The 26008-nt window shown below is 49.8% G+C and overlaps 1 protein-coding gene and 1 non-coding gene across 2 annotated transcripts; both read left to right on the top strand.

Moving 5' to 3' along the window:
- The first annotated feature begins 1213 nt into the window (after nucleotides 1-1213).
- Tmem121 (transmembrane protein 121) lies at nucleotides 1214-4875 on the top strand. Its single transcript, XM_028883663.1, has 2 exons — nucleotides 1214-1269; nucleotides 3342-4875. The coding sequence occupies exon 2, from the start codon at nucleotides 3527-3529 to the stop codon at nucleotides 4481-4483; it is 957 nt and encodes a 318-aa protein (XP_028739496.1). The 5' UTR covers nucleotides 1214-1269; nucleotides 3342-3526; the 3' UTR covers nucleotides 4484-4875.
- A 20658-nt stretch (nucleotides 4876-25533) lies between these two features.
- On the top strand, nucleotides 25534-25640 carry LOC114703103. The gene has a single exon (XR_003736090.1). It is a non-coding gene; the product is annotated as a U6 spliceosomal RNA (small nuclear RNA).
- Nucleotides 25641-26008: the final 368 nt, after the last annotated feature.

Below are 26008 nucleotides of genomic sequence, written 5' to 3' on the forward strand. Positions count from 1 at the left end.
GCTCTTGCTCTCAGGCCCAGGACTCTGAACTGCTTGCTGCCTCCTCTCTCCATGCTGGGTCTGGCCTGGCCTTGATGTCCAGCCCGCTGATCCTTGAGGCTGAGGAGATATGAACCGTTCATTGCTAGATGTAGGGCCCCCTCGTGGGCAAAGGAGAGCTTTGGGGTCCCGTTGCACTCCTTAGGAGGAGACAGTGGGTTGGTTGGCATCGATACTGCTTATTACCTGCTCTTGCCTACTTTACTGATGGGCATCCTAGAACCTCCCCCCAAGGGTGGCCCACCATGGCCTGCTAGTCTAGCTTCCCAGGGCCAAGGGAGGGCCACAGATTAGTCACCAGAACAGAACCCACCACCTCTTCAGAACTGGCTGACAGTGTACCCGATGATTTATTTAGGGTGCTGAAAGGCGCTGAGGAAGTGCAGCTGCACCCCTTCTAGTCCCTTCAGCTCCCTTGTCCTCAGTGCTTGCCGGAGGGACACTGCAGCCGGAGCAGGGGGAGGTGGAGGTGACCAGTGAGCCTCCCCGTTGTCCTCCTCCAGTGACAGGGGAGCCCTGCTGCCAGCATGGCCTGTTAGGAACCGGGTGCTCCATGAAAACAGGACCTGGAGGGAGGTCCAGCCCGGAGCCTCGTTAGCCCCCCTTTAATGTCCTCCCAACTGGCCCTTCTACCGAGAGCCTCACAATCGGATTTCTCCTACAGGGTATTCAACTAGAGAGCTGAGGTCTAGGCCCTGACATGTGTGTCCTTGTGGGCCACTGGGGAGGTCTGGCCAGGAGGTATAACTGCGTCTAGTGGGGCAATCAGCCCCGCCCCTCCGTCCGGCCACCTCCGCGGGTCCGGGTCCAGCGGTCTGCCTGTTGTAGGTGCGCAGAGTCACTTTAGTGGCCGTCAGGGTCTGAGATTGGAGGGCTACAGAGGAGTGAAGAGGACTGATGAGACCTGCCTGACGATTTTTTTTTGCTGTGTGTTGAGGCCAAGTGGACAGACCGCGGGGGCTGGAGTGGATGCCAGGTTGTCTGGCACCTAGTGCCCCCTGTCATGGGCGCAGGAGCTGCGCAGAACTGTCGTCATGGCAACCCGAACTACGCAACGGCCCTAGGACCCGGGTCCTCTCTTGGCTAGGGTCTGAGCGTCCCGGGGGCGCAGGGCGGGGCCTCGGCCGGAGGCGGTGCCCGCGGCGGAGGGGCGGAGCGCAGCACCGAGCGCCTGGGCCCCCGCGCTGAGGCTCGGCGGGGCCGGCCGGCGCGCTGCATCTGGCCGGCCCGGTAGGCGCGGGATGCGAACGGCGGGGCGGCAGGAGGCGGGCTGCTGGGCTGAGCCGGTCGGTGGAGCTGGGCGGTAGGCGGCGGCTGCAGCGGCAGCTAGCTGGGCCTGTGCTGTTCCCGCCCCCAGGCTGCAGGCCGTGGGATGGGCAGGGGCAGCTGCATGGCGGCGGAACCAGGCCCAGCCACCACTGGGGGAAACCTTTAGTGGGAAAAGACAAACTGAGACACAACCTGCTGGGAGCTGTTAGACCTCCCTGTCCGGGGTCGAGGAGGGAGGACCCTTGTTTGCCTCAGCCTCTCCTTTGGAGGTACCAAGCGAGTAGGGGGTCCTTGCAAAGCTGAGGGAGAGGCAGGCATTTTAGAGCTGGGAGGCCCCGAGAATCTGTGTGTGATGTTTGAGCAGTGGGCAGGCTTGGTAGGGATGGACATTTGGGCCTGGCATGAGAAACCCAGGGTAGGTGGACCTGGGCTTGGTCTCTGAGAACATGGCTAGGACGGAGTGTGGGGGAGGGGACCCCAGGCTTGGGTTCTGGCCTTCCGGAGGCCGGGGGCACTCCTAGGCGTTGGAGTCTGTCCATTACTAGTTTAAAGCCTTTTTGCTGGTGGCCTTTGGCATTTGACAGTGACTGAGCAAAGGAGTGATGGCGTGCAGATGATGGGGAGGAAGGGTTAGCCGTCAGAGCCTATTTGGCCTGGACAGTTGCTAAGAGGAAGGGAATTAATTCTCAGTGTTTGGCTGTAGCCAATGGAGTTGCAGGTGGGTCAGGACTGGCCCCAGCCTGTGCTTCCTGGGAGAGGAGTACTTACCAGTGGACATGACAATGGAGTGTGTCCCTGAGAAGCAGGTGTGTGTGGATCCTTGGAGCCCTGGTGTGGACAGATGCCTCCCTCAACACATTATTAAGGCTGTGGTGTAGCTGTGAGAACCCAAAGAGCAAATAGAGGGGCAAGGCTGAGAGGAGGAAGGGACCATGGAGTTTGAGGGTGACTGTGGTGCCACCGGGAGGCAGGTTGAATGCATCACGGTCACGGGTGACAATAAATTTTATGTCTTTGTCTAGACAGGACAGCGAACAGAACCCTTGTGCCAGGTGATAGGGGAGAGGAGAGCCCTGCTTGGAAGTGACTTTCGGCTGGGTGGGTGAAGGCTGCCCGAAGTGTGAACAGGCCCGGATGTGAGTGCCCACAACCTGGGTACCACAGACATGACGGCCAGGGCTGGGGACTGAGGAAGAGACAGTTTTGCGACAGCTTTCCTGAGGTTGGCCCCGAAGGTGGAGGGAAGGAAGCAGGCAGCAGAAGGCACCGGTCAGAGGGACTGGAGTGCAGGCGTGCTGGTTCAGGTAAAGGAGACAGCAGGAGGCGCGCTTAGGAGAGAGAGCACTTCTCCAGAGCGACAGCTAGCTGGGGTGGGCCAGGGAAGATAATGGTCTGCTTTGTCCTAAACAGCCTCAGGAAGGGAGAGATTGAGTTGTGGAGAGAGGGAAGGGGGGTGGGGGTGGTGCAAGTCCTAGGGAAGTGCGAGGGGCTTGTAGGATGCATTTCTCAGGATTTGAACGACTGTCCGTCTAGGATCGAAAAACTTGCTCAGTGCCTTGTCTCCAGGGTGGGACCTGGGTCTCCAATTCTCCGTGTGCGCTTAGTACAGCGCAGCACCAGGGAAGGGTGCCCAGAACCTCCAAAGAAGCGGCCTAAAGCTCCTGTCAGAGCCAGGAGAGACGGAGGTGTCCGGCCGCGACAAATCATCAGGGCTTTTAGAATGCGAGTGGCGGTGGGGATGGGGGAGGGAGGGGGGAACCACTTCCGTTCCTCTTCCTTCCTGGCGGTGGCGGGAATGAGATCGGTCCCGCAGGTGGGGCTTCAGCGCCCTCTGGAGGCCCCGTTCCCGGGCTCCAGGTCTCGGGTGCTCGCAGCGGCGCGTGCGTGCGTCCGAGGAGGCCTCCTGCACCGGGCGTGGGGACAGCACCACGCGCAGGAAACAGCCAGGCCTGGGAAGGCTGCCGTGTGCCCTACCAACCCCAACCTCGGTGACACTCTGCAGCACAATCTCACTTGTATCTGGTCTTTCCCAGGTTCCGAGCTCGCCGGCCGGGAGCGGCAGCGCGCTCCGGGCAGCTGGACAAACCCCCGCGCCCGGCTGCGCCGCGCCATGCCGGAGGGCTGAGCGTCGCGGACGCTGCACTCTGGGACACAGCAGGACTTGGTCCCGCTTTGCGTGGGGACTGCGCGCGCCAGGGCCGAGCCCGGGCCGCTGACCATGGTGCTGCCGCCTCCGGACCGGCGCCACGTGTGCCTGACCACGCTGGTGATCATGGGCAGTATGGCCGTCATGGACGCATACCTGGTGGAGCAGAATCAGGGCCCGCGCAAGATCGGCGTGTGCATAATTGTGTTGGTAGGCGATGTGTGCTTCCTGTTGGTGCTGCGCTATGTGGCCGTGTGGGTGGGTGCCGAGGTGCGCACAGCCAAGCGTGGCTACGCTATGATCCTCTGGTTCCTCTATATCTTCGTGCTGGAGATCAAGCTCTACTTCATCTTTCAGAACTACAAGGCGGCGCGGCGTGGGGCGGCCGACCCGGTGGCTCGCAAGGCGCTGACACTGCTGCTGTCCGTGTGCGTGCCCGGCCTCTTCCTGTTGCTTGTGGCACTAGACCGCATGGAGTATGTGCGCACCTTCCGAAAGCGCGAGGACCTTCGCGGCCGCCTCTTCTGGGTGGCTCTGGATCTGCTGGATCTGCTGGACATGCAGGCCAACCTCTGGGAGCCGCCGCGCACCGGGCTGCCTCTGTGGGCCGAAGGCCTCACCTTTTTCTATTGCTACATGCTGCTGCTGGTGCTGCCCTGCGTGGCGCTCAGCGAGGTCAGCATGCAGGGGGAGCACATCGCACCGCAGAAGATGATGCTGTACCCGGTGCTCAGTCTGGCCACCGTCAACGTGGTGGCTGTGCTGGCCCGTGCCGCCAACATGGCACTCTTCCGCGATAGCCGAGTCTCCGCCATCTTCGTGGGCAAGAACGTGGTGGCGCTGGCCACCAAGGCCTGCACGTTCCTCGAGTACCGCCGCCAGGTCCGCGACTTTCCTCCACCCGCCCTCGCGCTTGAGCTGCAACCACCTCCTTCCCAGCGCAACTCGGTGCCGCCACCTCCGCCACTGCATGGTCCGCCGGTGCGCCCCCACGGGCCCTCGCCCACTCGCGATGCGTTGGACACGTGACAGGGCCCCCGCGGGCCGCACAGACGCTGGACTAGCTGCGCGCGGTTTGCATGGGATGGGATGGGGCAGGCTCCCATTTGGGACAGGGGCTGTGAGTACCTGTGCAGTGCCTGGGGTGCCGGGGCCGCGTCTGCTTCTTCATCTCAGGAATCTCTCGGACCATGGACCCTCAACTTCCACTCCACTGGCTCACCTTGATGCACAGGGGCAGTTTGGTGAGGCCTGGTCCCGAGTGGAGATGCCTCAACCCTGCCTGCTGCTGGGCTGCCAGGGTGGGAAGGGAGGGCGGTGTTCCAGGAGATCTGGACCTATGGTAGGGGCCCCTGGCTCAGAGTTTGGGGCCAGTGAGGCCTCTGTCATTTTAAAGACTTGTGTTTACAGTTTTGTACCCAGAGCCTGGCTGTTCTTCCTGTTTCACAAGTCCCCTGCCTAAGAGCTGGGCAGAGTGGCAAAGACTGGTGAGTGCTGGCGGCCGCGGGGCAGCCAGGCACTTCTGGAACAAACAGGTATTTCTGGGGTCTCTTCTTCAGACAGTTCTCAGAAGTTCCTGGGTGAGGTCCATTGTGGCCCTGTGCCAGAGACACTCTTCTCCCTCGTCAGTGCGTCTGTCCCTACAGACTCTGCCCTTACTGAGGTGTCCTGACCCTCTCCCCGGCAATTCCCCAGTCTCCACAGTTGTCCAGGCCTCACGTCTCTGCGCTTCCCCGCTCAGGTTCCGAAGTGTCCTATACTTCCGCCCCTTCCTGTACAGACTCCCTCCGGCTGTGGTGACTCGGGCTCATGACTGCCGGTATCAATGGGATCAGGTGCCAGCTTTGTTCCCAAGTTGAAGCTGCATGCAGCCTCAGCCAGAAGAGCCGTCTGGCCTCATGTCACCCCAGCCTGGCCCTGCCCCAGACACCGGCCAGTCCCGCAGTGCCCTGGCCCACTGCACAGGCCTTGATGTCTGTCTGCAGGCGGTCTCTCCCAGACCTCCACCCCAAATCTGTGGTGCTTAAATTCCCCGGGCCTAGGAGGGTCTCTTTGTGGCATCTGGGGAGGGGCCTTGATGAGGCTGTTTGAGGGGCCTTACCTGTGAGGGGTGATGGTTACATGTCTTCCTGGCTTGGTACCCGCAGTGCCGTACAGACCCACGGTCTGCCAGGCCTGTGTCCACTGCATTGCCCGATCCTCACATTCACCTCCCTGAAGCAAGGATCCACATCCTTGTGATCCAGAGCAGGAGCTCTGCTGTCCAGTCCGACTTCTTGTAGAGGGGTGTGGATCCAGCTGTGCACAGTAGGGTAGCTCCATCCCTGAGCCCACCTCTGGATGCACTGACTGTGCCCACCTTCTGGATGTCCCTTCCCTACCCGGAGAGCTGCTTCTCTGAGACTGGATTTTGAGAGTCACGTGTTTTGCAAGCAGCTGTCCTTGGAGACCATTCTCTTGAGGGTCACAGAGATGACCCCTGGCTATGGCCCTCACCTGGTGGAGGGTGGCCAGTGCCTCTCTTTTTGCCTTCCACACTGGACCTTGTCTCCACCTCTGACTGCATCCCATGCAGTGCCTGATGAGCACCCTGAAGGCTTTGGCTCTGGGTTCCAACTCCTAAGACACTGCAACCCACCAACAAGCTTAGAGAGCCTATGGTATAGGACAGTGGCCCTGTAAAGTACACATGTGGCTGGCTGCAGGAGTTCCTCAGTCAGTGGGCAGACCCTGGCTGTCCTTGGCTCTGTGGTCTTGGATGGAGACCACAATAGCTGAGGCCCAAGAAGTGAACTGTAATTCTGAGTGTCTGGGTTCTTACCTGTGTCCTGCTCTTGATGAAGCCAGGGCCGTCCTATCTGTCCAGTCTCTTGTCTGTGTTTCCATTTGCACCTGCTTGCATCTGGTCATCCCTTCCTTAACTTCTTGAGGTGGCTTGTTTGGCCAGATGTAGTGGAGAAGGGAGCTAGGATCCCTTTGTGCTCATTATTAATTCATTCTTGGTTAATGAATCCTGGCGCTAGGCTGCTGACCTTGACCCAAGAGCCTCAACAGGACTGGGTATGATGGGCATCTGGGAGAGGCATTGGGCAGAGCTGGTCCTTAGGACGTGGAAAAAAGTTTGGGCTTGGGCCCTCTAACTGCTAATATCCCAGGGCTGTAAGTGGTGGGTCGTGTGATTAGTGTTAGGAAAGGTACTGTGTGAGGTGGGGGGGGGATAGTTGTAGTCGTGGGGATCCCCACTGAATACCTCAGGTGAAGTGTTGGGTAAGGGAATTGATAATTGAAAGGGCAGGGAGGTGGGTAGTGAACAGACTTGGGGGCCCACTCCCTGTGAGGTAAATTGGAATGGAGAAGTCTTCCTAGGTTCTAGCCCTCAGGTAGGTTTTGGAGGAATGGAGTCTCAAGGTATGCTCACTGTGAGGATGCTGAAGTAGATTTTGTGCCTGTTTTAGAAGGGGATTCTGAGCTTGTACGAAGCATAAGAAATCATAGGTCAAAGGGTAAGCCTCCAGAGTACTTTAGACAGAGCCGTCCAGAGAAGGAGGCCCAAGCGGGGAGAGAAGGGGTAGCTGGGCACTGGAGGGCATGGTGAGGAGGGTGTTGCTGCAAGTGCCTGAGTGCTTGGGCAAGAGTCAGGATGGAAAGCGCATGGACATCCAGCTCTTCAGACTATTTGTGGGGAGTGGAGGAAGAGAAATGGGTGTCAAGGCTATGTCCTGGGGTGGGGGCTATCCTCAGCTGCTGTCCTCCAGGGGACCGACCCATCTCTGATGTCATCAAGAGCATGCTCACCTTGTTTACTTCTTACCAGGCAAGGTCACGTGATGTTTCCGACTTATGTGGCAAGACTCACTGAAGGGTCAGAGAAGCCCCTATCTGGATACATTAATCACCCATGCCCAAGTCCCTGTGTGCTCAACATGTCCTGTCCCCCAGAGACAGTGGCATTACTGTAGGGAGCTTGACCTTTCCAAGATCTGAGATGTTAACCAGAGTCCAGACAGTTCTGCAGACCGGGAGCCTTGCCTCATGGTGCTCAAGACTTGTTCCCACAGCTCAGACGCTGGGAACTGAACTTCAGTCCTCTGCAAGAGTAACAAGTGCCGAACTCCTCGCAGCTTTCTCGAATATTAGTTTTTGAGATGAGGGTCTCATATTGTTGCACAGATCCTGGGCTCCAGTGACGGTCCTGCCTCTGCCTGCTGAGCGGCTGAGATATAGGTGCCACCTTCCTGACTTGCACCGTTTGCTTGTTTATTTATTGAGATAGGGTCTCATGTGTCCCAGGCTAGCCTTGAGTTCACTATGAAGCTGAGGATGATGGCCTTGAACTCCCAATCCTCCCGCCCCTACCTTCCCAGAGCTGGGATTATAGGTATGAACACTGTGCCCACCACCCTTTTTTAAAAGCAGTGCTGTGTGAAACTCGGGCTTTATGCATGATAGGCAAGCACGCTACCACTGAACTACATCTTCAGCACCATTAAAAAAAAAAAGGTAGGGCTGGTGTTTCCTCCTTTTGTCAAAGCCACAGAATAACCCTATCTTAGCCCTTTTCTGGTGCAGTTGAGAGGGTTGTATGCATTATGGCTCTTGGCTCTACCTTTCTCTAGTCAGGCTGTGGTAAGGGGTGAAGGTAGCAGTGAGGGCTGTGTTGTGGGGTGCCAAGGCCAGGCCAAACCTCCAAGACCTCAGTGTTGTCAGGGCAGTATTGTCACCGGCTCGCTCTGGTGATCTGTGTTGGGCAGCACCTGCCAGGTCCTCACTGTCTCCCTTGGGCCAGGCGAAGAGGAAGAAGGACCCTCAGGCTATGGGGTGCTGAACTTGGGCCCAGGAATCAGTGTTTTCTCTGCCACCGTGACACTGTGGCAGGCCCTCAAGGTCAAATCCCAGACATGACCAAGCATGGGGGCCCCACAAGAAGGTATAGAGGCTGTCCTAGGAGCTAGTTCAGGCCTGGGGTCCCAAGCTAGAGCCTCTGAGGATGGAGGGGTGCTAAGAATGCCCATTCCACCTTTGCTTATTTTAATACTATTTGGAGTGACGGTGGGAAGGGCCAGACTCTCCTTGCCAGTCTGATCTCACCACAGAGGAATCTGTGGCCCTTCATCTCCCATTCTCAAGCACCCTCACATCTGCTGTAGGACGGTGGTCTCACAGTAAAACCCAGATTCATCAACATCAAGCCCACTCATCCTAATCGGTGAAATTTCCTGTGATCAGATTCCTCTGAGCAAAGAAACTACGAGAGACACCAACCAATGGCCCCCAGAAAAGCTCTCTACTCTTTCCTCATTTAGATGGTTTGCCCTGCCTTCTAGGAACTTCTTTACTAATAGCCCAGGATAAAGCGAGGAGGAGGAGGAGGAGGAGGGCTACCCTCATGATAAGACATGAGTAACTTCACTTGTGAAAACAAGAGAAGAGAAATAAATGCAAAGGACTCCTCAACCAGAGGTGGCCAAGGAGGGCTATCACCTCTGTGGCTCAGGTGTGTGCCAAACCTGTAGGTATGGTGGGAATTCTCTGGTGGCCGGGCTGTACCTGGTTCTGGACCCATTGAGATGCACAGGCTTTGTTATTCCTCATCACTGTTCATCACTGAAGGAATTCAGGACAGGAACTCAAATAGGGCAGGAACCTGGAGGCAGGAGCTGATGCTACACCATGGAGGGGTGCTGCTTACTGGCTTGTTCTTCATGGCTGGCTCAGCCTGCCATGTTATAGAACCCAGGACCAGCAGCCCAGGGATGGCACCACCCACCTTGGGCTGGTCCCTCCCCTATCAATCACTAATTAAGAAAATGCCCCTTTAGGCTTGCCGACTGCCCAGTCTTATGGAGGTGTTTTCTCAGTTGAGGTCTCCTCCTCTCAGGTGATTTTTTAGCTTGTGTCAAGTTGACATAAAACTAGTCAGCACAAGGGCCCAGAAGCCACCTCCTCCATGTGATAGGACTCCAGTTTTCTTGAGATCCCCCTGGTGTCACAGTTGATTTGAGTGGATGCTGTGCTTACTTGAGCTGGGTTTGGCATGGTTAGCACAGCCAAGGAGTATGTAACTCCCCGCTGGGACAGAAAGCTCAGGGCGGCTCTACAACCTGGCAGTCCGTGCCCTTCCAGAGTCTGTGTTGACCCTTCAACCCAAAGCAACCCAGCTGAAGGTTCTGCCCTTATAAAAGGGCTTAAAGTGGGGGAGTCCACCATTGTTCTCCCTGGATGACCCGTGGGAGGGTGCTGCAGGCCTCATTTTGGCAGCGAGATCAGCTCTCACCACACACGACTTGCTGTCACCTTGGCCTTGCACCTCCAGCTTTTGGAAACATGAGAGGTAAGCTTTGGTGGTTGAGACATTTCCCAGCCTGGAGCATGTGTGGCGGCAGTACAAATGGACGTGGAGAGAGAGTGAGTGCTTCAGCCTGTGAAGTTCAGTTCTCCTTGCTGCAGGTCTGGGCAGGTGGTCCAGGCTGACACCTCTTCTGGGACCCAAGTCCCTCCTGTCTCATGAGTTATGCTTCTAGGACCCCAGCTGCTGCCTTAGGCTGTAGCCAGAGAGAGGGCCCAAGAGGCCGAAAAGGGCCCTGGTGCTCGGAGGCTGGCTTTAGACACATGCTCACTCTCCTGTGTTAGGCAGGTTTTCTTCACAGACAAATCTCAGAAACAGCTTAACTTAGAAAAGATTGCTTTGTCTCATAGGCTCAGAGGTTTTAGTCTATAGGTGGCTCCATTGTTTTGGGCCTAAGGGAAGACAACGTCAGGACGGCAGGAGTGTGTGGTGGAGGAGGATACTCATGTCATGGCAGCCCGGCAGGTGTGTGTGGATGGAGACCCCTTCAAAGACCTACGTCCTTCAAATGGGCTCCCCCTCCCAGTGTCAAACTGTAAATACTTCATCTGTGAGGTCAGAGCCCTCAGGAGTCAACCACTTCCCAAAGTCCATCAGCGGCCAACCACGCCTTTCCACATGATCCTCTGCAGGACATTTCATATTCAAAACGTAATATCTCTGTTGTCCAGGACTTAGATGTGCGCTACACTCAGGTGGGGAGCAGGGGAAGGGTTTACTTTTTGGGTGTCCTGTGACCAGGAGTAGCAAAGAACAAGGCCATCCTGGGCTCATCAGGCAGCTTCTGCAAGCACAGGCTGCCGGGCAAGCACAGGCTGCCGGGCCCTGCTGACTTGGTCTTTTCAATCCTCACTTTGACCAAGTTCTCAACGCTCAGATTCTCACCTCTGCCTGGCCTTGGCAGAGTCATCTCAGTGGCTGCCAGCCAAGCTCTGCTGTCTGGATTCATCATCCTTTCCCTGACTGTTTGTGGGGCAGAGTGTCTCTCTCTCTCTTTTTTTGAATATCCCTTCTCTGTGGATTCCTTTCCAATTCCATTTTCCTATTTATTCCATTATTATTATTATTATTATTTATTTATTTTATTTTACAATACCATTCAGTTCTACATATCAGCCACGGGTTCCCCTATTCTCCCCCTCCCACCCTCTCCCTTACCCCAGCCTACCCCCCATTCCCACCTCCTCCAGGGCAAATCCTCCCCCGAGGACTGTGATCAACCTGGTAGACTCAGTCCAGGCAGGTCCAGTTCCTTCCTCCCAGACTGAGCCAAGCGTCCCTGCATAAGCTCCAGGTTTCAAACAGCCAACTCATGCAATGAGCACAGGACTTGGTCCCACTGCTGTTTTTGTTTTTTGAGACAAGGTTTCTCTGGGTAGCCTTGGCTATCCTGGGACTCGCTCTGTAGACCAGGCTGGCCTTGAACCCATAGAGATCCACCTACCTCTGTCTCTTGAGTGCTGGGATTAACAGTATGCACCGCCACTGCGGAGCTCATTTTTTTTTTTAAGGGGCTTGAAGGAACTTTGTATTTTTTCTTTTCTTTTCTTTTCTTTTCTTTTCTTTTCTTTTCTTTTCTTTCCTTTTCTTTCTTTTCTTTTCTTTTCTTTTCTTTCTTTCTTTCTTTCTTTCTTTCTTTCTTTCTTTCTTTCTTTCTTTCTTTCTTTCTTTCTTTTTTTAAAAGATTTATTTATTTATTATGTATACAGCATGTATGTCTGCAGGCCAGAAGAGGGCACCAGATCTCATTACAGATGGTTGTGAGCCACCACGTGGTTGCTGGGAATTGAACTCAGGACCTCTGGAAGAACAGTTAGTGCTCCTAACCACTGAGCCATCTCTCTCCAGCCCTTTTCTTTTCTTTAAATGGATTTTTTTTTTGCTATTGTTTAAGACAGGATCTTGCTATTTATCCCTGGCTGTCCTTGACTTGGATGCTCTCCTGCTTCAGCCTCCCCATGCTGGGGTTATAGGGCTTATATAGATAACCACTCCTTGCTTAAATGGATCTTAGGTGCAAATAACAGGAGGTGCCATCATCCTTGGGACTGTGGCGGGCAGGTTGCTTTGTGCACTTAATGTGCTGCTTTTCATCACGTAGCAGGCACTTGACCTCCCACCCAGCGCCCCAAACACGAGCTGAGCCTGTGTGAACAGCCCTCCCCACTCCACTCCCGAGCACCCGGGGCCCCACGGCCACATTTCTTAGGTTTTCTTTCTATACAATTTACTAACTTATTTTTAATTTGTAATTTCTGAGGGAGGGAGGGCCCCACTCTATACCCTTGGCTGGACCCGACTTGCAGCAATTTCCCTGCATCTGCCGCCTGAAGTGGAATTAGGGATGTGTGCCACAATGCTTGACTGCTTTTATTGAATCTGCACACAATCATGAAATGTTTATTTTTTTAGTTTTACAAAATCCCCTGTGACTTACTTTTTAATACGTATTTTATTAAGAGTTTCCATATTGTGGCATTTTGTTTATTCTGAGCATCAGTTAAAAATCTATCTTGCTCTAAGTGTGGTGGCACATGCCTGTAATCCCAGTACTCAGGAGGCAGAGGCAGGAGGACCTCTGTGGATTGAGGCCAGGCCAGGCTACCTAGTGAGTTCCAGTCCAGCCAGGGCTACATAATGAGATCTTGTCTTAAACTAACTGACCGATCAACCAACCAACCAACCAACCAACCAACCAACCAACCAACCACCATCCAAAATCTACCATGTGGGCCAGATATATGGCACATGCCAACAATTCCAACACCAGGTAGGCTACGGCAGAGGATCATGAATTTGATGGCAGTCTGGGCTATCCAGTAAGACCCTGTTCCAAACAGAAACAAGCCAAATCAAGCCAAATATCTTTGCTAGGGTTTCTGTTGCTATGATAAAACACCATGACCAAATTTAAATGGGAAAGAGTTTAATTCATCTTAAAACTCCCAGGCTACAGTCCAGCACTGAGGGCAGGAACTCAAAGCTGGAACCAGCAAGTAAGAACTACACAGAAACCATAGTGGAATACTTACTGGCTTGCTTCTCCTGGCCTGCTCAGTTTATTTTCTTATAGTACCCAGGATCACCTACCCAGGGGTGGCATCACCCACAGTGAGCTGGGCCTTCCCATATCAATCACTAATCACGAACATTGATTCCTTGTCTACAAAGAAATTGATGGAGGTATTTTCTCAACTGAATTCTTTTCCCAGATAACTTTATCTCGTGTCAAGTTGACAAAAACAGACAAACAAACAAACAGCAACCTAACCAGGACACCAAGCCAACCCACCCAACCCACTGTATGGTCATCCCACACCTTGCAAATCGACTTCAATCATGTCTAGATTTTTTTTTTCCAGAACAGTCCTGATTTGAACATTCTAGTTCTAGGTCAGCATTTCTGACCACAGAGGGCCAGCCATGACCTAGAGCTGCAGTGTTTGGGGAATGGGGACCTGCTCTGGAGACGATGATGGAGACGATGATGCAGCCCTGGGGTGGGATTACTGCCCTTATAGGAAGAAAGGCTGCAAGAGTTCTTTCCTCCACTATGTGGGGACACAGGGAGCAGGTAGCTGCTCACCAGCCAGCTGGGGTAGAGCAGTCGGCCCGAGGCGTCCAGCCTCTATAGCTGTGGAAGTGGCCCTCCGCTAGTTCACCCCCGCCAAGGACGCTGTATGTGCCTGATTTGGATGTGGGCTTGCTATTTAAATTCCCCATGGAAATCTCTGTTGAAAAGGCAAACTTAATTCACATTCACTCACTGTGGTTCTGATGTAGCCAAGCCTATTTTTAACCTCCGATTTGCGCTTTCTCCAGCTGTCCTCCAGGCTACCTCCCTCTCTATGGTCTGTTGCCTGGCGGCATTTCCCATCACACTTTCATTGTCAGTTTGAGAAACGCAGTTTTAGTTTGAAAAAGAAAATCTTTTGAAAGACACCACTGAATCTTTCGAGGCTGGCAAGTTTTGTTCTTTTAAAAAGTTTTTATTAGCATATATTAACTATTGTGTAGTAATGGGATTCATTACAACATTTTTTGTGTATAATGTTCTTTGATCGTATTCATTCCCATTATCCTCTCTTGTCCCCTTCCCACCCCCACTAATTACCTCCCTTTTCTCAACTAGCCCCTCGTCTACTTTTCATGACTTTTTTGGGGGTGGGGTGGGGTGGGATGCGACCTAATGAGTTTCACTAGGGCTGCTTACAGGAGTATAGGTGAGGGGTTTTCAGAGCATGCTCACCTTACCCATAGCTACACCTCCACTAACGTCTCTTCCTTCTCAGGGAGGAGTGGGGTCTCGTGAGTCCTCAAATCTTCACGACGGGATGTGGATAGGTCCAATTTTGGCTAGGTGTTGAATTACAGATGCTGTGAGTTCAGCAGCCGTGCGGTGCCTGGAAGACGGCCTTTTACGGCACCTTACCCCTTCCTCTGACTCCACATTCTTTCTGTCCCTTCTGTGATGCTGTGCTAAGCAGAGCTGTGAGTTGGAATTCTGACGCTCCCCACCCATCACGGAGTTCACCCTCGAGACCTATTGGATCCTTTCTGTACTTGGTGTTGTCCTAGGCTTATTGTTTTTGTTCTTTTTTTGGGGCCCCGCCACCCGGCTCTCAAATAAATTCACACATGGAGGCTTACTATTACTTATGAATGCGGGGCCTTAGCTTGACTTATAGTTTTTAGCTGGCTCTTCTTAACTTGAATGATCCCACTTACCTCTTGCCTCTGGGCTTTTCCTGTTCTCTTACTTCTGTAAATCTTACTCCATTGCCGGTTGGGTAGCTGGGTGGCTGGCCCCTGATGTCCTCCTCCTTCTCTGGCTCCTCCTTTTCTTTTTTTTTTTCTTTTTTTTTTTTTGGTTTTTCGAGACAGGGTTTCTCTGTGTAGCTTTGCGCCTTTCCTGGGACTCACTTGGTAGCCCAGGCTGGCCTCGAACTCACAGAGATCCGCCTGGCTCTGCCTCCCGAGTGCTGGGATTAAAGGCGTGCGCCACCACCGCCCGGCGGCTCCTCCTTTTCAAATCCTCTCTTCCTAGATTTCTCCTTGTAGTTATACTCTCTGTCTACCAGCCCCGCCCATCCTTTCTCCTGCCTCGCCATTGGCCATTCAGCTCTTTATTAGACCATCAAGTATGTTAGGTACAGTAACACAGCTTCACAGATTAAACAAATGCAACATAAACAAAAGTAACACACCTTAAAATATTCTACTACATTTTCTCTTTTTTGTCTAAGTAAAAATAAAGGTTTTAACTTTAACACAGTAAAACTACGAACAAAAACAATGATCAAGTAGGAATTACATTTACAACATTCTGTCCATTTGTAGTTGGCATATTCAAGGAAAATAATGCATTATCTATCCTATCTTAGTGACTCCAAAGTTTTACACCTAACTTACTTTCTATCATCACTAAGGAAAACTATAACTATTTAGTCTTCAACTCCATCAAAGATCCAGAAGGATGTAATATTATAAATGCCATATTCTATATGTCTTTGAAAGGTTTGAAGACCATCTATCTATCTAAAATATATCTCCTTAACCTAGAAACATACCTAGCCTATCTACAGTCTTGATTGTTAGAAATGACTAACTACTGACCTATGTTTCTTGATAGTCCTATATAGTTTATAATAATAGCTTTCAAAAACTAGAGCTTTACCTTACATTCTATCTATCTATCTATCTATCTATCTATCTATCTATCTATCTATCTATCTTTAAAGATTTATTTATTTATTTAGAAGAGGGCATCAGATCTCATTGCAGATGGTTGTGAGCCATCATATGGGTGCTGGGAATTGAACTCAGGACCTCCGAAAGAGCAGCCAGTGTTCTTAACCTCTGAGCTATCTTTCCAACCCTACCTTACATTTTTAAATGAACTGCATAGGTACAATACCTTAAGCAAGAGTAGAGACACATATATACAATATATTGTAACAAAAATAACCTTAAATTTTTATCAATATACAAAAACACTTTAAACAAGAGTAGAAACATATATACAGTGTAACAAAAATAACTTAAAATTTGTATCAATAGTCTATATTCCCCTAAATGATAACAAACATCCATAACTCACCAAATAACCAAAACCACCCACAACCCCTAACTCTTGGGAATGTGGGCATAGTTTTTGCCATTCTGCTTTGTAGCAGGAATCTTAGAAGGTCTTATTAATAAAATCAAACCTGAAGCCAGGTATTGGGGTGAGTGCTGGAAAATCAGAGAAGCAGAACAAACCACAGCCACCTCACCTTGCCAGTTCCTCAGCTGATCCTGTTTCCTCAGACTGGAAGCCTCTGAGTCTTACCCAAATGAATATCAGCTGAATTGCTGCTCAAAAGCCTGAAAACTTAACCAGCCAAATGCTTCTAGTTCCTGGTCTTCACGCCTTATATACCTTTCTGCTATCTGTCATCAATCCCTAGGATTAAAGGCTCACTTCTTGGGATTAAAGGCATGTGTCACCATGCCTGGCTGTGTCCTTGAACACATGGATTTCTGCCTCTGGAATGCTAGGATTAAAGGCGTGTGCTACCACTGCCTATCCTCTGTGTTTAATATTGTGACTGTTCTGTTCTCTGACCACAGATAGGTTTATTAGGGTGCACAATATTTCGGGAAATACAATACCACCACATTGCTTCCTGCTGTCTGTGGATGAAGTATCTTTAGGATCCCAGAGAGAAAATTTTGAGATAGTGACAAGTCCTGGGAAGACCAACAGTAACCTTTGCTGATAGATATCACCTGTCAAGTTTCAGGAGGTCTCGCCTGATCAAACCTGATCTATATTAATCCTGAAGGAATTCACAGCCTCTCGTCTCCTGTGGAAACAAAACTCCAAAGCATTTTTGATTTCCATTTGACAAATATATATTTTGACTTCTTAAAAGTTAAGGCATTCCTAAAGTATATAAGCTGATTTATTTCAATAGTACCCTCTTTCAGTTCCAGGTCTCTTTGCAGCTGTCCTTTGCTTTTCAAGAATCAAAAAATTCGAAATCAACACAATAACATACAGGATCCAGACTACCTGTGTATCTCCCATCTTACATGGCTTTTTGTTTTACTTTCTCTTTAAAAACTTTATTTTATAAACTATTCATTTTTTCTATGACTATATCACTTTCCTTTCTCTTTCTTTCTTTCTTTCTTTCTTTCTTTCTTTCTTTCTTTCTTTCTTTCTTTCTTTCTTTCTTTGTTTCTTTCTTTCTTTGTTTCTTTCTTTCTTTCCTTCCTTCCTTCCTTCCTTCCTTCCTTCCTTCCTTCCTTCCTTCTTTCTTTTTTTTGGTTTTTCGAGACAGGGTTTCTCTGTGTAGCTTTGCGCCTTTCCTGGATCTCGCTCTGTAGACCAGGCTGGCCTAGAACTCACAGAGTTCCACCTGTCTCTGCCTCCCGAGTGCTGGGATTAAAGGCGTGCGCCGCCGCCGCCGCCGCCGCCGCCGCCGCCACCACCACCCAGCATTCCCTTTCCTTCCTTCCTTCCTTCCTTCCTTCCTTCCTTCCTTCCTTCCTTCCTTCCTTCCTTCCTTTCTTTCTTTCTTTCTTTCTTTCTTTCTTTCTTTTCGAGACAGGGTTTCTCTGTGTAGCTTTGCGCCTTTCCTGGAGCTCACTTGGTAGCCCAGGCTGGCCTCGAACTCACAGAGATCCGCCTGGCTCTGCCTCCCGAGTGCTGGGATTAAAGGCGTGCGCCACCACCGCCCGGCTCCCCTTTCCTTTTCTTAAGCCTACGCACATTGTTAAACAGACTGCAACCTGCTTAGAGGTTTTTCCATCTGGTCCTCTTTAATTGCATATCTTCAGCCTGTTTTGATCATACGAGCAAACCTTAGACTGCTAACCACCTGGATTCTCTATGTGCGACTCTCAGCTGGCTCTGTCCACTTATTGGGCGATGAGAACCAAGCTTGAAACTCACAGCCAGTTGGTTGGCGGTTTGTCTGACTAGGAACTGCATCCAACTTTCCTAGAGCTCTAGAATGCCAGTGTCAATGCTTGCACTGTGGCAGGTGTTTTTTATTAGTTTTTCTACATCCCCCTAAGTGATAACAAACATCCATAGCCCACCAAATAACCACCCACAGCCCCTAACTCTTGGGAATGGGGGCGCAGTTTTCTCCATACTGCTTCCTGCTGCCTGTGGACGAAGCATCTTTAGGGTCCTACTTAATGTACTAGCTGCTCAAGGGCTCAGTGACGGCCAGAAACTGTCTGGCCACAACTCTTTTTTTTTTTTAAAAGATTTATTTATTTACTTTGTATACATCATTAAGATTTATTTATTTCATATACATTGTTCTGTCTGCATATATTCCTGCATGCCAGAAGAGGGCACCAGATCTCATTATAGATGGTTGTGAGCCACCACATGGTTGCTGTGAGTTGAACTCAGAACCTCTGGAAGAGTTGCCTGCTGGTGCTCTTAAGCTCTGAGCCATCTCTCCAGCCCTGGCCACAACTCTTTTTTTTTTTTTAGATTTATTTATTATGTATACAGTGTTCTGTCTGCAGGCCAGAAGAGGGCACCAGATCTCATTAGAGATGGTTGTGAGCCACCATGTGGTTGCTGGGCATTGAACTCAGGACCTCTGGAAGAACAGCCAGTGCTCTTAACCTCTGAGCCATCGCTCCAGCCCGGCCACAACTCTTAAAGGAGCCGTATCCCTCTTTTGCTGTTATTGTTCAGCTTTCTCAGGCTCTAGATGGATATTCAAGCCCCGCATTGGAACAAAATGTTGTTTGTTGTCGTTCTTTTTTTTGGGGCGGCCCACCACCTAGCTTCCAAATAAATTAACACATGGAGGCTTATTATTACTTATGAATGTCCTGCCTTAGCTTGGCTTAGTTTCTAGCTGGCTTTCCTTTGCTTGAATTATCCCATTTACCTTTTGCCTCTGGGCTTTCCCCATTCTCTTACTTCTGTAAATCTTTTTTTTTTTTTTTTTTTTTTTTTTTTAAAGATTTATTTACTTATTATGTATACATAACATACATGTATGCCTGCAGGCCAGCAGAGGGCACCAGATCTCATTACAGATGGTTGGAGCCACCATGTGGTTGCTGGGAATTGAACTCAGGACCTTTGGAAGAGCAGCCAGTGCTCTTAACCTCTGAGCCATCTCTCCAGCCCACTTCTGTAAATCTTACTCCATGGCTGGTTGTGTAGCTGGGTGGCTGGCCTCTGATGTCCTCCTTCTTCTCTATGGCTGCTTCTTTTCAAATTCTGTCTTCTTAGATTTCTCCTTCTATGTCTTCTCTCTGTCTGCCAGCCCACCTATCCTTTCTCCTGCCTCACTATTGGCTCACTATTGGTTCAGCTCTTTATTAGACCATCAGGTGTTTTAGACAGGCACAGTCACACAGCTTCACAGAGTTAAACAAATGCAACATAAACAAAAGTAACAGACCTTGAAACAATCTTCCACTCCATAGGTTTACTTTCGACACGCGCGGTTCACTTGCCTTTCACCATCAATTGTCTACACCTGACAAGGCTGCTGTCTGGGCTCCGGTGCTGCTGCAGCAGGGCACAGACCGCCTGGTTACAAAGCACAGGACTGCCTGAGGCTCACAGTCCAGGGCTGAGGTGCGGGTGGAAGCTGAGTGCAAGCCAGGCGGTATGACCCTCGTGGAGCGGTGGGCTCCTGATCCGAACATTGCCCTCAGGCCTCCTTCCCAGCCTCTGCCCTGGGCCTGTTTTTAGCATTCCCGTCTTGGAGGCCATAGCCCTATGCCTCCTCTTCCATTACACAGCCCTGGGTCCCTTTGGCCCTTGTGGAGGAAAATGCGTCGTAGCCTCACTGACCCTCAGGCTGTTGTTCCTCAGGGTTGACAGCTTGTCTTGGCTTGCTTCTGTGAGGAGATTTCCCCTCACACTTCTTCCTGCCCTTCTGCATCCAACACTCAGGCGGAGAGCGACCCGTTGAGGATGGGGAGCCCTCTCCTGGAGTGTGACATGAGGCAGGCTGGACTTGGTCCTGTGCGGTCACTGTTCCTTACACCAAATTTAATCCCAGCCGAGGCCGGAGAGATTGTGGAAGGACTTGCTCAGTCTTCTTTTTCAAATGTCTTTCTTGCCTTAGTCTGTAGTGACACTCTGTGGCCACTGTAAGCAGTCCCAGTGGTGGCCCCCTTACCTTCCTACGCTGATGAGACTGAAATCCAGACACGTAAATCCCAGCTCTGGTGAGCTGTGTGGCGTGTCCCAGACATGGGGATGAAGAATGAAGTCAGTTTGCGGATGGAAGTTCTTCTCCTAGGTCAGAGGCATCTGGGAAATCACCCCTTTCTTTCTTTTCTTTTCTTCTTTCTTTCTTTTTTTTTTTTTTTTTTGGTTTTTTGAGACAAGGTTTCTCTGTGTAGCTTTGCGCCTTTCCTGGAACTCGCTTTGTAGACCAGGCTGGCCTCGAACTCACAGAGATCCGCCTGCCTCTGCCTCCCAAGTGCTGGGATTAAAGGCGTGCGCCACCACCGCCCGGCCCCTTTCTTTTCTTTTAAAATGTGCCTTTATTTTTGAGAATTTCGTGCATGTCTACAATGAAGTATGATCATATAACCCTACGTTCCCCTTTTGCAACTCCTCCATAGCCCCAAACCCTCCACCACGCCTCTCCCCCCCTATATTTATGTCCTCTCTCTTTTTCTTTTGACAACCCACTACACGCGGTTATTGCTGCTCATAGGTGCAAGGTTATAGGGCCATCCACTGGGACTGGAGGCGAACAGTAGTCACAGCCTCGGAAAACAATGACTTTTCCCTCCCCTAGCAACTGCCCACTGCCAACAGCGCCTTAGTACGAGATGAGGCCTGGAGATCATCTCTCCCACCCATGCTGGGATTCTAGCAGTCTTGACCTTGCACGGGTAACCACAGCTGCTATGAATTCACTAGTGCAATGGCTGTGTCATGTCCAGAAAGATTTCACACACTCCTTCCCAGCCTCTGGCTCTTACTTTCTTTCTGGGTTCTCTTCCTCGATGACCCCTGAACCTTGATGATGAGGAAATTACTACAGAGATCTTGTTTAGGGCTGAGCAGTTAGTCTCTTCGTCTCATCTCTCTGAGAGTGGAGGGAGCTGTGTGTCTCTCCACTGACTGCTCCCCTCTGCCAAAGGAGGCTTCTTTGCCCAAGGTTGAGAGCATCCCAGGTCTATGCGCACAAAAAGAAGGTTTAGTAGAGTAGGCAATTTTACAGCATGAGCATTTAGCAAAATAACAATAGCAGGTTATACCTTAGAGCTTATCATTTTTTCCCAACAGGATTATAGTACCACATAAGAAACTCCAGCCCCAAGTTCTACCTCTTGATTGAACGTGGAGCAGGCCTCAAATCCAGGCACAGAACAATCAGTCATCCCATAACAGTCTTTCCACTGTTGTCCCAGGGGACACATTTTTCTGGACAGGCCAGTACTGAAGCATGCAGGGTCCGGTGCTGGATAAAATCATTAGTGTCTTTTTCCCCCAGCAGCCTGCAGAGCATCTGGCATCATGAAAGCCAGTGCATGGCTTTTACACAAAGTGGACACAGAGCTGGGAAAATGCTTCAGTTGGCAAAGTGCATGCCATGTAAGCATGGGAACCGGAGTTCTGACCCCCAACATCCACATAAGAAGATAGATGTGGTGGCGTGTGCTTGTAACCCTAGCACAGGGAAGACAGAGATACGAGATCCCTGGGGCTTGTTGACTAACTGGTGACCAGTGAGCTCCAGGTTCAGTGAGAGACCTTGTCTAAAAAAAATAAGGTGAGTTCGTTTTCCCACACCACAGATTCCCTGAATCTTGACCCACCAGGTAGCCCTGCTCCTTCCCATCCCACAGGCCTCCCAACTTTATACTTCCCTCCCTTGAGAGTTCAATCCCACAACTCTGGTTGACTCAAGAGCATCTAGACTTGGAGAGCTGTCCCATAAGGTGCTGGGGGAGAGGGGCAGTGAGGGGTGTGCTGACCTTTTGATAGAGATTGTTAGCAGAGGGTGTAGCCAACTCTCAAAAGAAAACCAAGGATAGAACCTGCAGCCCTCCATCCACGACAGTCCCACAGAGGAAAGCATCTCAACACTCTTGTGAACATTGTACACACCTCCACCAAAATCAGAAGGATGACTTGAATAAAAAGACAGACAGACAAACTCAACCCCAAACTGCTTTAGATGTTAAAGTCCCAGAGAAGAAACAAAAGTAACATGAAGAGCTATGACAATGTATACCCCTCAAATTGATAATTCCATAGTGAGAATGACCTGGAAGAACTCCCTGACAAAGAGTTCGAAATAATGATTATAACTGTGTTCAAACCATTTAAAGAAGATATGGAAATGCTCCAAGAGAAAAGTATCAAGGATCTGAATGAAATGGAGATATCAGTGCAAGTTGTGAAAATAGAGTTCAATCAAGAGTTAGAACTTGGGGCTGGAGAGATGGCTCAGAGATTAAGAGCACAACACTGGTTGTTCTTCCTGAGGTCCTGAGTTCAATTCCCAGCAACCACATGGTGGCTCACAACCATCTGTAATGAGATCTGGTGCCCTCTTCTGGCCTGCAGACAGAACATTGTATACATAATAAAAATTCTAAAAAAAAAATAAAATAAAATAAAAAAAGAGGTAGAACTCCTGAAGAAAACCCAAGTTAAAATGATTCTGGAAATGAAAAAGTCAATAAGCCAAATGAAAACTTCATTTGAAAGACTCACCAATAGAATGATCATGTGGAAAGCCTGTCACCTCTGGATGACAAAGAAGAGGAATTGGTTCACTAATTAAAGTTAATGATAAATAAAAATGAACAGAGTGTGGGTATGATTTGGGACACTGTAGAAAGACCCAACCTTCAAACTGTAAGTCTAGAAGAAGGAGAAGAATACCACACCAAAGGCATAGAAATATCTTCAGTAAAAAGTCACACAAGAAAAAATTTCCAAACCTAGAGAAGGAGATGCCCATGTAGACACAAGAGGCCTACAGAACATCAAATAGACAGAACAAGAAAATAAAGCTCCATAACACATTATAATTTAAACATTACAGATACAAAATAAAGAATGGGTATTAGAAGCTGCAAGAAAGGTCTAGTTATTTACGAAGGCAAATTCATCTACCTCATTAACAGTAATACTTGATTATTAAATAGAAACTTAAGAAAATATCTATCTATCTATCTATCTATCTATCTATCTATCTATCTATCTATCTATCAATCATTTTATGTGTATGGGTCTTTTTCCTGCATGCATGTTTGTGTACCACATGCATAAGGTGTCCACAGAGGCCAGAAAAGGGCATTGAATCATGTGGAACTGGAGTTACAAATGGTTGCTAGCTGCTGTGTGGTACTAGGAATCAAATCCAAGGTCTTTGCCAGAGCAACAAGTGCTCTCAACTACTGAGCCATCTCTCCAGGCCCTCAGTAGACACTATTAAGGGCAGATGCCTGGAAAGACACATTCTGAATTCTGAAAAATCCCAACTCTAAACCCAGAGAATTATACCCAGAAAACTATTACATCCAAGGGGAAATTAAAACTTTCCACAGCAAAAACAGATTAGAGGTGTTTGTGACACTGGCCAGCTCTGCAGAGGATTCTGGAAGTAATGCTTGAGACAGAAGAGGAAGATAAACACACATGAGGGGACAGGGACTAAATCAAGCATGAAGAGGTGTGGGGGTGGGAAGTGCTGGGGTGTCAGGAGGCTTCACCGAAGTGGAGGGTACATGGAGAGCTGTCCTCAAACCTACAACATCACACAAGGAAAGACCCAATTTGAGAGGATAAAACACAGGCAATATGAAAATAGAGGGAGAGAGTTTTCTTCCCCCCCTCTGTCCCCTCTCCTCCTTTTTTTTTTTTTTTTTTTGAGACAGGGTTTCTCTATGTGATAGCTCTGGTGGTTCTGGATCTCAATTTGTAGACCAGGCTGGTCTCGAACTCAGAGAACTCCACCTGCCTCTACCTCCTGTGTGCTGGGATTAAAGATGTGCACCATCATGCCTGGCAGGAGGGGTTTTTCAGTGTTAAAGATTTAAGTGTGGGATGAGGGGCTGGGTGACTGGGGAGCAGAGAGGGTAAAGGTTAGGTTAGCCAAAGCTAGGGATCCGTGAAGAAGCCTTATGGGAATTCACTACGTTGTAAGCTAGCTAACATTATTTGAACTAAGTATATGCCTTGGTGAACAATGTTGCTCTCAAGAAATGGGTTAGGTTGGGTGTGGTGGTACATGCTTTTAGTCCTAGCACTCAGGAGGCAGAGGCAGGAGGATTTTGATTTCAAGATGGATCTTGCACGCTACAATATCATTCTGCCCAGTAAAATGTGCCCACTGCCCACTGGTACAATAGCAGACAGGATGGTTATGGGTGTAACCAAGCGCTTTCTGACTGGGTTTGAGGCCTGTTCCATAGGAAGGAACTTCATGTCTGATACCTGGTCAAAAGCCAGCGAGATCATAGGTCCTGCGAGGAATTTAGTCTTGTCATGTTAAACGCTCAAACCACCTTCTACACATGTGTGTGTACACTCACAGGTTTGTGTGGCTCTCAGCTGTGGTCAGGAAAGCCCCTTTTGTAGTGGGTGGTGGTTAATGCAGATTCATAACTGGCCACTTACAAACAACATCTATATAAGCCCCCCCCTATCCAAGGCCCAGGGAACATGGAGGAGGGGCTGAAAAGCGTGTAAGAGGTGGCAGATGGGAGGCGTGCTATGTGGTGCCGGCTTCTGAACAGGACATGGCCACTGCACACAGCAATCACCGCATCTCTCGCTCCTTTCTCCGTCGTCCAGAACTAGACAGTGAGACCTTGTTGCTGAAGATCTGCTTATTTTGGTTGTAGAGCTTAGAACAATCCATCTGACTGGCCAGGAACTCTTTCCTGCTGACTGGCTTTCAGAGTACTGGAGCTGATACGCCACCTGTTGTGTGTGTGTGGGGGCATCAGTGGTGTCACCCAGAGCTGGACTGAAACAAGATCAAGTCAGTCAAAATCCCCTTGGTGGGGGAGCTATGAGCAGTTGGCTGCTCAGGGAGGGGACGCCACTCTCCTTTGGGGACATGGCCTCTGGTAGGTTGCCCATGACCCAGTGGATGCCACCATGCTCATGTGCATGTGGGTATCACTAATTGGACTTTGATTAATAATAATAATGATAATAATAAAAGACTCACATGCATGTGGACATCACTAATTGGAGTTTTATTAATAATAATGATGATAATAAAATATTCGCATGTGGACACCACTAATTGGAGTTTGGGTAATAATAATAATAATGATAATAATAATAATAAAAGAGAGACATGGGGAGCACTACAGGAAGTTGGAGGGAAGAAGTGGCAGGCAGATGTGATCAAAATACATTGTACATAGATATGTATGAAAAATTTAAAGAGTAAGTAGGGGCTGGACAGATGGCCCAATGGTTAAGAGCACTGGCTGCTCTTCCAGAGAACCCTGGTTCAATTCCCAGCACCCACATGGCAGCTCACAACTGCCTGTAACTCCAGTTCTGGGAGATCCGACACCTTCACACAGACATACACAAGCAGGCAAAACACCAGTGCACTAAATAAAAAAGATTAAAAAAGAATAAATAAAAGCATTTTAAAAATAAAGTGAAGGGTGATTGAAGAAGACACACAGCGTTGACCTCTGACCTACACATACAAACACATATGTGAACATGTACACACATAAAACACACACATACATGCTCACTTCAGCAGCACGTATACTAAAAATGGAACAATACAGAGAAGATTAACATGGCCTCTGAGCAAAGATGACATGCAAATTCTTAAAGAGTGCCATAAAAACTCACACACTATAAATAAATGAATAAATAAATATGTAAAGGTGGGACACTTGCCACAGACAGGGAACAGCGATCTCTTTGATTTCCTGCTGATTCTTCATTCTTTCTCATCTTCTGCCCCAGCCCCTCCGCGCCCCTGCTCACAGCACCTTCATACGGCTGCCTCTGGGCTCTGAGCCTTTCTGGGGCTGCCATGTGAATCTGGTGGCCTTGCATTCCGCCCCATGCCCGCCCACTGCGGCCTTAGCTTTGGGCCTGAGTTTACCACCTCCACGAGCTGTTCCCGATCTTGTGGCATCTCTTTCTCTTTTCCTCTGGACCTTGTCAGCTTAGTTATTGGTCACAGGCGCTTACCCGGGTTCACATGTTG

This window comes from Peromyscus leucopus, chromosome 14, assembly GCF_004664715.2.
Source record: "Peromyscus leucopus breed LL Stock chromosome 14, UCI_PerLeu_2.1, whole genome shotgun sequence".
NCBI classification, from domain to species: Eukaryota; Metazoa; Chordata; class Mammalia; order Rodentia; family Cricetidae; genus Peromyscus; species Peromyscus leucopus.